The 13,558-nt window shown below is 37.5% G+C and overlaps 1 protein-coding gene across 1 annotated transcript in view; it reads right to left on the reverse strand.

Moving 5' to 3' along the window:
* The window catches only part of CFAP54 (cilia and flagella associated protein 54), a 252,763-nt gene that overhangs the window by 154,423 nt on the left and 84,782 nt on the right, over window positions 1–13,558 (reverse strand). Inside the window, exons 24-26 of the mRNA XM_059681924.1 lie at window positions 13,020–13,167; window positions 11,196–11,351; window positions 6,585–6,707 (exon numbers count right to left, since the gene is read on the reverse strand). Coding sequence (XP_059537907.1) covers window positions 6,585–6,707; window positions 11,196–11,351; window positions 13,020–13,167 — 427 coding nt within the window. The remainder of the gene's footprint in view (window positions 1–6,584; window positions 6,708–11,195; window positions 11,352–13,019; window positions 13,168–13,558) is intronic.

Raw genomic sequence — 13,558 nt, forward strand, 5'->3', positions numbered from 1 at the left:
GAACAAGAAAGTGAATAGCTGCTTAAACCTGATAAGACTGACTTCATGCAAGGTGTAAGAACTGGAAATACTTCTGTGGGACCAGTGCAATAGTGGTAAAGCAATGCTGACTGTGGAACAAAGGATGGGAAGGAAAATGGTGAAATAGCATTTGAAGAGGTAGATGGGGTTAATCATGCAAGGCCTTGAATGCAAGGCAAGGTGGTCCAACCTCATTATAAAATTGATACAAGAGGAAGATAGTTTTGTTAATAGAAAACACAAATAGGGTGATGTTTGCTCTCTCTTCAACTTTGCTTTCCGACATATTTAGGTCCTCTGCTGATAGAGTAGTAGGTAATCTTTTCTCCAGTTATAATATGCCAGTAGAAAACACTAAGTGAAAAAGAACATTTCAAATCAAAAGAAAAAAAGAACCAATTCTACTTAACACATCAAAATGAGCAGAAACAAAAAGACTAGGCCAGATGTTTAGCATAATAATTTTTTAACAATGGCAAAATAATGAAACATTGAAGACTATGTGTCTCAGAAGTGGCACTTCATTTGGAATTCTGGCATCTTTTGGAAAAACTACTGGCGCTTGTAGAAGAAAGACTAAGCCATCTGAATAGAGTAGCAATTTTTTAAAAGTAGCAGAGAAAAGAAACTGTCATTTGACTAATTGGGCTTTGTAATAGAAAAGTCATATAAAAATGTGTTTATATGAAATGAACACCTGAAATCTGGGACTGCTGGTCATGCTAGAGCAGTGATGGTGAACCTTTTGAGCTTGGCGTGTCAGTATTTTGAAAAACCCTAACTTAACTCTGGTGCCGTATCACATATAGAAATTTTTTGATATTTGCAACCATAGTAAAACAAAGACTTATATTTCTGATATTTATTTTATATATTTAAATGCCATTTAACAAAGAAAAATCAACCAAAAAAATGAGTTTGCATGTCACCTCTGACACGCGTATCATATGTTCGCCATCACTGTGCTAGAGGAAGCTTCAAGAATGACAATTCTCAGCATATCAATTTGGGAAGACTAGCTCTAACAGCAAAATTCTACTAATATACAGAAAAATCCTAAATTAATATATACTTTACTTTAAAAAAATAATCGAGCCCTGCCTGGCCAGGTAGCTCAGTTGTTAGAGCATCGTCTGATAGGCCAAGGTTGTAGGTTCCATCTCTGTTCAGGGCACATACCAGAACCAAGCAAGCAACCAAAGAATGTATAAATAAGTGGAACAACAAATCAATCTCTCTCTCTCTCTCTCTCTCTCTCTCTCTCTCTCTCTCTCTGTCTGTCTCTCCCTCCCTTCTTTCTTCCCTCCCTCCCTCCCTCCCTCTCTAAACATATCCTCAGATACAGATTAAAAAAGAAAGATTTGGACTAATTGGCTCTACGATTCTTTCTCTTGCCTAGTAGAAGCAGGACTGGCTCCTTTGACTAAGTGCCCCTTTGATTCTTAAATAATCTTATTCCCTTCTCACTCTACACAGTGTCCCATTTCATCTGTTTCTATTGCTCCAATGGAGCCCACATATTAATGACTCCTTTATACATATTTGGCCTCTTCTGAACTCCAAGCCTATAGATACAATGATATGATCATATAATAGCCACCTCTTTGAATATCCTATAGGCCCCCAAATTCAATATATTCAAAACTCATGATCTTTTCTCCCTTTTCCACACAAAATTGCTCCCCATCAACATGTAGCGTTGTATTCACCTCACTGCCCAGGGCAGATAGCTGGATTGTTGTTGACTCTTCCCTCTCCCTGTTTTATCCCCCTATACTCAATACGTTTCCAGGCTCTCAATGCTCTCTCATTAATAACTCTTGAATCTTTTCCATTCTCTCTCCCCTTTCCCACACTAGCTTAATTTATCATCTCTCACCTTCGAACTCATTCCCTGCCTCAGGTCTTACCTCCCCCCACCGACTCCCCATCCCTCTAATGATGAGCTGTTACACAACCAGAATTTCTTTTCTCTAAAATGCAAATCTCATTATATCATTTCAGGGTTTGAAAAACCTTTAACGGTTCCTCTTATTTAATCTATTTATCTATTTTTTACTTCTATGTGTTTTTTGAATTCTGTGTCATGTTGAGAGAGATTTCCCCTGACTTCAAGGCCATACATCCTTGAATCCATTGGGATTTTATTTTTTGTATGGTATCAGGTAGGACGCTTTGTTTATTTTCAGACAAATTGTCAGTTATACTAGCACCTTTTAATAAATAAACTATTATAATAAATTATTATTTTCTTAATGAATCAAAATACCACTTTTGTCGTATGTTAAGTTCTTCTGTAGACCTGGGTCTGGCTCTTGCTGGATTCTCTATTCTCTTCTACTGACCTTTGCCCATTTTTCTACTAACACTACTTTTTATTGAAGTGGATTTATGGTAAATTTTAATATCTATTGAGGACTTTTAAATTATTCTAATCAGTTTCAGAGACACCCCATTGGGATTCTTATTTGGACTATATTACATTTAAATATTATTTTAGGAAAGATTTATATTTCTATGAGAGGAAGTCTTCCTGTTCAGGAACTTGATGTGACCTACCATATGTTCAGATCTTTTTTGTGTCCTTTGGTAAGATTTCACAGTTCTTTTATTTATGTTCTTTAACATTTGTTAAATTTAAAATATTGTGCATTATAAGTGTTATATTTTCTCCCCTCCATTTCTAACTGGCTACTTCTAGTTTTAAAAAACTTAACATTCTATAAGTGTTTTATATATAAATCACTTTATAAATTCTCTTTTTCTTTTAATAACTTTTGACTAGATTCTCATGAACTTCTCTTCTTACTTCTAGTAACTTTTTACTAGATTCTCATGGGTTTTTGAGACCTCTCCAACTACAAATAAATTGTACTCTTCTATTATAAAATTAATTTCATATTCTTATCTATTGCCTGAGACAGAATCTCTACAAATAATGAATCACACTATTATGAGTCAGTATTTCTTGTGTCTGATTTTTTAAAAAATGGCTTCAGAAATTTGCCATTATCCCACCATAACTGGATAAGGACACATATATAATACCTTAATCAATAAAGAAATTGAAAAAAAATTAATTTACCGTTTAGTAATATAATTGTTGTAAAACTTTGGTAAATGTCTTTATCATTACATTAATTCCCCCTTACCTGTGGTTTTGCTTTCTGTGGTTTTAGTTATTGTAGTCCAAAAATATTAAATTTCCCCAACCATAGACATCATGTACTTCGGGCGTCCAACCATTGACATTGTCTTGGCTCAATGCTCCAGGATCACCCAAAACAGATGATCCTATTCTGATTTATCATCAGAAGGTCAATAGTAACCTCATGCTACATCTCAGTGCCAATGTCATTCACCTCACTTCATCTCATCATGTAGGCATTGTATCAACTCACATTATCACAAGAAGGGTGAGTACAGTACAATTAGATATTTTGAGAAAGAGAAAGATGACATTTTCATAACTTTAATTATAGTATATTGTTATAATTTTTCCATTTTATAATTAGATATTGTTGTTAATCTCTTACTATGCCTAACCCTATCATACGTATGTACAGGAAAAAACATAGCATATATAGGGTTCAGTAGTTTCAAGCATCCACTAGGGATCTTGAAATACTTTCCCCACAAATAAGGAGTGACTACTGTATTCAATAGCTTCCTTTCATTCCTAAGTTATTTTGAAATTTTATTAGGAAAAGTTGTGAAGTATTATCAATGGCTTTGTAGCATTTTTATATAACCTTATTTTTTTATCCTTTAATTTGCTGTTATAAAACATTCAAATTTTGTTTAATTCAGAGTTGATCTTTGGTATTTGACAATAAGACTGTCCTAAGGCCAGAAAATCCCCAGATGCCATCAAGAATAAGAGAAGGGTGGTCAGACAGAGCAGAATTGAAGAACACTATAGAATGTCTCTCTCTGTTCTGATTCATGTTGTGGGCCCTGAATTCTCCTTTTTTTAAAAAAATATGTTTTTATTCATTTTTTAGAGAGAAGGGAAGAGAGAGGGATAGAGAGACAGAAACACCTATGAGAGGAAAATATCATTGATCACCTGCATCCTGCACGCCCCCACAGGGGATCAGCCCACAACCTAGGCATGCGTCCATGGACCGGCTCCCGGCAAATTCCCCCTTTTTTATTTTTTAAAAGCAAGCATTAAAAAGAAAAACCTGAAACGCTCTCTTGTATCCATTTTAAGAGTAGGATTGGCGCTTTCTGCTATTACCTGAGTCCTGATCTATCACCCCAGGGAGAGCTTGCCAATCCTGCACTTTCCCGGGGTGGAAAGGCTGCAGTGGGGTTAAGGATAAGGCTCCTTGGGCCTACCTTCTCCCATGCCTCTACATTTACCTTTCCGGCACCTTTCCTTCCTCAGAAAAGCATGGACGTATTTCTTGTATAAAATGTTCTGTCTGACTGGGAGTAACCTTAATTCCTCTGCTAACAAGCATATATGTTAAAAGATCAATACGGAGTCTTTTTTCTTTAGACTCAGTATGGCACATCTTCTTAATCTAAGAATCAATACAGAGTCTTCTTTCTTTGGACTCAGTATGGCACATCTTCTCAATCTAAGTTCTGTACTATCCACCTTCTTACCCTACTTATCCTCTATAGGGGGGTCTGTAGCACCCTGGTGGAGTCCTATCCGTCCCGAGTGTGGGGGTTTTCAAGGGGGGGGGGCTTACCTAAGGGAATCCTGTTCCAGGGATTCCCAAAGGTGTGGACGGAGTCGGCGAAGACTATCCACCCTCTTCCTACGGTGGAGTCCTATCCGTCCCGAGTGTGGGGTTCTCAATGGGGGGGCTTACCTAAGGGAATCCTGTTCCAGGGGTTCCCAAAGGTGTGGACGGAGTCGGCGAAGACTATCCACCCTCTTCCTACGGTGGAGTCCGATCCGTCCCGAGTGCAGGGCGCTTACCTAGGGGTCCCTGTTCGGGCGCCATATGCCGGGGTCCAACCCCAGCGGGTCCAGGGGTCCCCAAAGGCGTGGACGGAGTCGGCGAAGAAGGAATGACATGGAGACAGCGTTCAGTTGATCAGCAACCTAGCCAGGATCTCTAGCCCGGATCTCCAGAGAGGTTCTGCTTCGGATTTCCAGCGAGGTTCTGTAGCCATGTTCCCACGCTAGGTTCTCCAGCCAGGTTCTGTCCAGGCTCTCCAGTCAGGTTCAGTGTCCAGGTTCCAGTCAGGTTCTCCTGCCAATCTCTGTAGTCAGGTTCAGTCCAGGATCCCTTGCCATGTTCTCCCGCTAGGCTCTGTCTCTAGGCTCCGAGGCCAGTCCCTCTCCAGGATCCTCCGGCATGCTCTCTCCAGCAAAGTTCTTCTGTCTCTAGAGAACGTTCTGTGTAGGTTCTGTGCCTAGGCTCTGTCTCTCTTGGTCCTGTCTTCCAAGCCCTGTGTCCTTAGTTCTGTGTTCTGAGTTCTGTGTGTTTCTGTCTTGTTACAACTGTATTTATACCAGTTGATTCAATCCTATCAATCTCTATTACAAAGGTTAGGGCGTTTCTTATCTCCATTCCAGGGAGAAAAGATTATGTAGTTTAAGCATGATTGTTTGTAGTTAAAGGGATTAATTACCCGCCTGGCACTTAGTTGAGGGGTTTTATTCCCTCCCTAACTTCAGGGGAAAATCCCTACCTGGGGATTCAACCTTTCTCGGAGAGGTGACCTTGGTTAAAACACAGCGCCAAGAAGGTGAGCAAACATATTAAGAACAGTATGCCATATATGCCAGGTCCCTTGAAACAGCAAGGATGGACCGGCTCCCGGCATTTTCCAACATGGTGTGAATAGATAACACAATTATTTTAGTACCTGGTCTGCTCTTTCCCTTTGGGGTTCTAAGTTTCCTTTAGTGAGTTATTACTTTTCTCATCCTGCTTATGGCTTATGTTCCCTCAGCATCTACCCAACCAGGTCATAGAGGTCTCTCCAACAGTGTAAATCAGTGAGTGATGGAAAGAATATGATTTTCAGCTCCTGAGGTCAGGCCATGAACAGCTGCAAATCATGACTTCTTTGCTAAGGTAGAGGTTAGAGGTGTCTCTGTTGCTTCAGTTCTATAGAAGCAAACTTTAGTCCTAACCAAAGTAATGCACCAAATCAGTCCCCCCAAGCAGTATTCTTCCAGATCCCTGACCAAATCAGAAAGGCCCTGTGAGGACCACATAAAACAGGCAGGTAGAAACAGCCCTTCTTTGAGGAGATTCACTGGATTCAGTCAACCAAACCTTTGAAGAAGCACACCATGCTTGTTTTTGAGCCAAGCAATGAATATAAGGAAGCGACCTCTCTGCCTCTTGTCTCTTGGGTCTTTCTGGTTTCCAAAATGCATGAGGTCCCATATAATGCCTTCTTTTCATCCCCCTCCTCCCCAAGACACGCCCTCCATGCTTTACCAACTGTCATGCCTAGGCTACCTTTGATCTAAAATGCTTTCTGGGTATTATTTTTTTAAAGTAATTCCTATAAAAGTAGCTTCACTTTCTAAATCATTACTGCTCCTAAATTTTATGACACAAGACAAAGAATAAGATAAATACCTTTGTTGTGTAGTAGAGACAACAAGCTATCATGTGCTGTATGCTTTCATAACTTGCCATATGTTTCCTTGAGTGGATGACATTTGGTAGTCCTTGCAAAACCACCAAACACTTTATCAAGATCTAAAAAATAGAAATGCAATGGTTTGTTGAAAAATATTATCCTTACACATTATAAAATGTTCTATTCAAATCATGCAAGTTTTAAGGCATTAAATTTTATTGTTATCAATAATGATTGATAAATTGTTTATCAAGTATAGAGGAATGTACTTCGAAAGAAAATTGGTATGTTCAATTTTCAGATCAGTCTCTCATCTAAAGTAACTTAAAAACCTGTGGGGAGAATAAAATAAGTACATGAATAACTATAAAACAAAGCATATTTTATCAAGTGCCATAAAAGATATAGACAGAATGTTACATGGGTATAAGAAACACTAAGCTCATATCCAGGCATAGGAGGTCCTTGAAAAACCATATGGAGAAAGATATACCATATTAAACATATACTGATACCAGGTACTTGGAATACTAGTTTCCTTCAAAATTAAAACCAAACATTCATATCCCAGGAAAACAATTAATTCTGATGTTTACTTCTATTCTCCTTGCTTCATACTATAAGTAATACTACCATCAGAAAAGTTGAATTGAGATTGCATCAATCTATTCTTTATTCAGATTATCTCAAAGGAAAAATTAATATGTTAATTTCTTCAAACTACCATTCCAACAATAGTATTACTATTGTCACAGTACACTTACATGTTTTTTAAATGCTTCTTTACTCCCTTCCACCATCACCCTCTCCTGCCCTACCAGATCATATCCCCAAATCATGTTAACATTAAGTTGTGTCATTTTCTCCTGCCTCAAATAATTGTGTGTGTGTGTGTGTGTGTGTGTGTGTGTAAATACTAAATGTACATAATAAGAGGGTTGATGTTAGGTTACAAAATAGGATTTATACACGCTTTTGTGAACTGTGCATTTCTCCTTCAACTATGTCTTGTGAAAAAAATCCCTCCAAGTCTACATGTTTAGCTGCAATTCATTATATAGTATTTCTAATGCTGCATAATTATTTACTGTGGATCAATCATAATTTAGTCAGCCACTTCCAGAATCTCCATGTTGCAGTTTTAGAATTGAGATTTTGCAGTGTGGCCATCCTCCTGCTACTTCACTTTCTCTTTGTCTCCAGTTTTATGGCCACCACCAAGAGTACCACAATAAATGCCCTTATGCAGGCTCAGTTTCCAGTAGGAGAGGCAATTGAGGCGCCAGCTTTGAGATGATAACCAGAGAGGATGAGGTACCGTCCTCCAGGGCGTAGTAAACATTCTAAGTCAGTGACAATTATGTGGTACTGGGTCCCCAGCAGGTAGAACACAGGGATCCAGGAATGAAGGGGTGAAACTTGGAGAAGCATCTCACCAACTGGTGATTTTATCCTATGGGATAAATTACTAGTAGATGGATTGCTGTCAGGTATACTTGTTTTTAACTTTAATTAAAATTAGATTTAGTTTCATTAAAATTAGATTGCTTTACCAAATCCAATGCCTATAACAATTCACATTCCCCCCCATTATTGAATGAGAATGCCTTTGCCCCACATCCTCACTAGCAATAGGAGTTACAGATCTTTTCCATCCTGCCACTGATATGAGATTGTTCATTTAATGTGCACATATATGAATAATCAGAGTCAGGGCAGCTTTCATATGTCTCTCAGCCACGTGGATTTGCTTTTCTGAGAAACTACCTATTTGTATCCTGTGCCCAGTTTTCTTTTATAATAGGGTCAATTTGTAAGACTTTTTGTTATGTATGCTTATCCTTCATCAGTGTTAGATATATTTTTTCCAAATCCATAAACTTTGTACTACCTCTATTATGGTCCCTTTTTTCACACATAGATTGCTGTACATACAGTCAAATATGTCTTTTTTCTTGTTGTTTCTAAGAATTCTGTCTTGCTTAGAAATGGTTCCCCAACCCTGGATTGCACAGGTAATCTCTTGGGATTTTTTTGTCACATTTTTTGCTTTGGTCTGTATTTACAATCTCTATATTATTAATATGGCACAAATAGAATCAAATTCAACTTTCTTTCAAATGAATATCTAGGTGTTTCACTACAACTTACTAAAAGCATCCACTCTCTTTCCACTAAATTGGGATGCCAATTCTGCCATACATTACATTCTCATACATACTGAGGCCTACTTCTAGAATCTTCTTTCTGTTCCACTCATCTTTTCCTATTCTAAACAATGCACTCCATTCCTTGGTTTTCCCTCACAGCTATAAGCATTCTGAGCTGTAGCTAAAAGAATCGTGAGTCAGTAGGATTCTAAAAGATGACAGTGGACTATCCTGAACTCAACCAGCCTGAGCCCCAATCAAACTGCCGCTCCTAATGTGGATTCTTTGCTAGAGCACATTACAAGGCATGCATTGATATGGTTAATGTTTTCTTTTCCACTCTCTAGGAAAGAAGTACTAGACGTTCCCATTCACACTGGGCAGATAAGAATATACATTTAGAGTCTTGCCCCAGAGCAATGATAACTCTCCTACCTTCTGACATAATATTTTATGAAAGGATATGAACTTTCTGGGTGATTCTCAACACAAAACATTAGACCACTATATTAGTAACATTATGTCAATCAGACCTAATGAGCAAGAAATGGCAAGTGCACTAAAGACCTGAATACGATGCTTGCCCTCCAAGGATAGAAATAAACCCTATGAAGAGTCAGGGCCTGACACATTAAGTAACTATCTGGGAGATGCTGAGACACCCCCTCCAAAGTAAGTCTGACATCTGGCATCTCTCATCTCTTAAACAGAGAAGGCAATGACAGGTAGACACCTTTGGATTCAGGAGGAAAAATATTCTACACTTGAAAATACTGCTTCAGACTGTCAAACCTCAGAGGGAAGGTAGGGGAGGGTGGGAGTAAGGGGGAGAGATCAACCAAAGGACTTATATGCTAGCATATAGGCCTAACCAATGGACACAGACAACAGGGGAGGTGAGGGCATGAGTGGGGGGTGGGGGGTAATGTGGGGATAAGGACACATATGTAATAACTTCATCAATAAAAAAAAGAAAATACTGCTTCAATCCATTTACAAGTGACATGAAAGGCTGCCAACTATTAGTCTAGATCAGTAATGGCGAACCTTTTGAGCTCAGTGTGTTAGCATTTTGAAAAACCTGGTGCCGTGTCACATATAGAAATTTTTTGATATTTGCAACCATAGTAAAACAAAGACATATTTTTGATATTTATTTTATATATTTAAATGCCATTTAACAAAGAAAAATCAACCAAAAAAATGAGTTCGCGTGTCACCTCTGACATGCATGTCATAGGTTCGCCATCACTGGTCTAGATGTTGGATTTTGGAGGCATACCTCTTGAGCAGCTGAACTACTAGATGTGGGGAATTCAGGAGGAGGAGGCATGTCTATACTCCAGTAGAGGCACTCCGAGGTGAATATTTAATTTCTTTAAGATCTCTGATTAATTTCCTCAATAGTGAATGTCAAAGTTTTACACTTTGTGTAAGTTCACTGACATCATCTTGGCTCTCAAAATCTGAGCCAATGATAATGATGACAATGATGGTGATGATGAGTAACTTTATGCACCATCAGCAGTCAAATCTTTCTTCTCTCCTTATTTCCCTGTCCTAGGAAGAATTCTAAAATAGTCCCCAAGTCCCTGCCCCTGGTGTGTAAATTCTGTCTAATCCCTCCCCCTGAGTGGAGGAAAGACCTGTGAAGGTAATGGTGCAGTCACTCTCATGACTGTCTTTCATTATATAAGACTCCTCGGGCATAGCAGAGGAGACTCCCCTGCTGGCCTTCAAGGAGCAAAGTGCCATGTTAGGCAGGAAACTGGTAGTCAGCCTTCAGGAGCCAAGGACCTCCTATCACATAATTGCAAGAAAATGAATTTTTTCAACCACCAGTGAGCTTGGGAGAGGACCCTAAGGCTCAAATGAGATTGCATCCCTGATTTCAGCCTGATAAGACCTTGAGCAGCCCAACTAAACCACATTCAGCTTCCTGGCCCACAGAGACTGATAGTAAATGGGTGTTGTTTTAAGTCACTAAGTTAACGGTGATTTGTTTGGTAGCATGAACAACTAATATAATCCCTTCAGCCAGGGTATCTTCTAACTTCTCCATCACTGAGACATCAAGCATGTTTTCTTGGGTCATCCACCAATTTTTCTCCAAGATGATAGTTTTAACCATTGCTTTGAATAAATACTATTGCTTCTAACATTACAAGAACACAAAAATTGAAATGAAATTTAAAAACCTGGAAAAGTATTTAAATATAGACAGCACTGGGGCTGAATATTTTCAAAGAAACACATTTTAAGTCCTTATTTATGTCTGCCCAGACATATCATTTAAATTATTTAAATGTTTTTCAGTTAACTCATGACAATTCATAAAATACTTGTTATTTGTACTTTATAAGAGATACATTGTTTTTTCTTTTCCAAAATGCACTGTTGAGTTGCCTTTGTAAAAATACCCTTATCTGGGGGGAGAAGAGGAAGAAATACCCTTACCTGTATGACAGGTACCAAAACAATATTGTGATAGATTATAGGAGCAAGGAGGCCATAACATTGAGTCACAGATTGAAGAGAATAACTGGAATCATTTAGGTAGTTGCTAAGTTCCAATGCCACTAACACTCTCTCACATTCAATTAGTCTAGCAATCTGTAAAGAAACAGGTATTGTTACACAAATTAATTATCAGGTACTTCACTAATGTGTCTAAGGAAAACAAAGGTAGGAAATATGATCCCTATGGCTTAACAAGATGAAAAATCTAAATTCAGGAACAACACTAACTCCCAAATAATGCTAAACAAGGATAACACAATTTTAGAATTAAACTTCAGAATTTTTTGTAAAACAATACAAATACCACTAGTAACAGAAAAAGAACCAATCTTTGTAACTGGTAAGATAAAATCTTGGCTATGTTTTAATGTAAGAAAACACAGTTGTTGCAAAAGCAAAAATTATAATAAATAATAATTAAAATATAATCTCTCTGTAATATTGCCCCCACTTGATTAACAGAGTCCCATTTCCCTTCTGAATTTGTGAGAAAATATCAAATTTTCAATAGAGCACACTAATCTCCTGTTATAATTCTCCTACATAAGTAAAAATGATAGTAAAATGTGAAGATAGGCTTTTGTGATTAAATGACACTTAAAAATAATAAGAATCTTATCTTACTCCTCCTTTCCCTTTCCTGAGGAAGATTTCATTATTTTGCTATGTATATACATACAAGATTATGTACAAATAAAACTGTATGAGTGGCAACCAGAAATTTCCATACAACAAATTATTACTCAAATACTAGCCTAGCATTCTGAAAATCATTGAAGTACTTCAAAATTGTCTTTCTTTTCAGACTGGATGCTGAAAGAAGAAACTGAATACGATGTATAGTAGGAACAGACTGATGGTTATAAATACTTGGGCTCTGCAAGACTGTGCACTTGCCTTGGACAAAGAATCATGTTTATTTCACTTTCATATTCATAAAAACTAGTACAAATTCACACAACAAATTATTAACTAATGAATAAGTGCATGGGTAGAAAAGAGCAACTGCAAAAAAACCTAACAGCCAGGCCGGCATGACTCAATGGTTGAGCGTTGGATTATGAACCAGGAGATCACGGTTTGATTCCCGGTCAGGGCACATGCCCAGGTTGCAGGATCGATCCCTGATAGGAGGCATGCAGAGGCAGCCAATCAATGATGCTCTCACATCACTGATGTTTTTATCTATCCCTCCAACTCTCTTCCTCTCTGAAATCAATAAAAATATATTTTTAAAAAACAACCTAACCAAAAACAATGGCAAAAGCCTCCATATATCTAAGGTGAAAAAAGTAACTTTAATCTAAAAAGAAAAAAAAAGTAGGATTGTTATTAAAAGCAAGAGTGTAATCAGGTTGTAGATGTACATAGGACAATGTTTATAAGCTCCCTGAGACTCTACCAATAGGACATAGGTTAAATTCCTGCCTCTGTACAGGAATGCAATGTTATAACTTAAAAAGAATTTGGTAATTTATATGTACCATCATGAAAGTATGTCCAAGATATATTATAAAACTGTTTAAAAGTCAAGGTGCAGAATAACAAATGTATCATGATCCCATATAAATTGGGGGGGGAAAAAATAAAAGATAAACCTGTGAATCCTACATGGACTATCAAACAAATCAGCACAAATACACAAGGGCTCCTCAGTCCATTCACAAACCAGGACTTACATTCCCCAAAACATGAAGTTGAGACATCAAGAAACAAATAAAGGAAAACTGACACATTTTTAATCATTTTTAATTCACTTACTTGTTGAGCAGGAAAAATCTCATTGCCTTTGATATTATCACAGAAAAGATTTTCTTCTTTAATTTTAATGTCACTTACTACAAAAATATTTCTGAGAAAAAGGTTTAAGAGGATTGAAGAAGTCTCTGCCAAAATCTCTGAATGTAATCTGCAAAAAGGAGTAAATGACATTACAGGTTTAAATATAAAAATTATTTAGCATGTGAGCTTGCCTTTTTAGAATGATTTGTTCTTAGTATCTAAACAACGATCCCAAGTTGTGGAAGAGCTACTCTGGTACAGTGTTAAGTTAAAAACAAAGACTATCCTTAACAAGTTCACAACTAAAAGAATTAAGCTGTCATAGATACATAAAAATAACTATTGTCAAAGCTTTCTGGTTCTGATATATAAAGTTCTATTTTATCAATATAATGAAAACACAATAGATATTCAAGTTTGGAAAATAGACCCATTAATTAATGAACTTTATGAAAATGAGGGCCATTTATAGTAGAATTGGCTGGGGGTGGGGTGGGGTCGAGAGAAACTTTTGCATT

This window comes from Myotis daubentonii, chromosome 2, assembly GCF_963259705.1.
Source record: "Myotis daubentonii chromosome 2, mMyoDau2.1, whole genome shotgun sequence".
Classification (NCBI taxonomy): Eukaryota; Metazoa; Chordata; class Mammalia; order Chiroptera; family Vespertilionidae; genus Myotis; species Myotis daubentonii.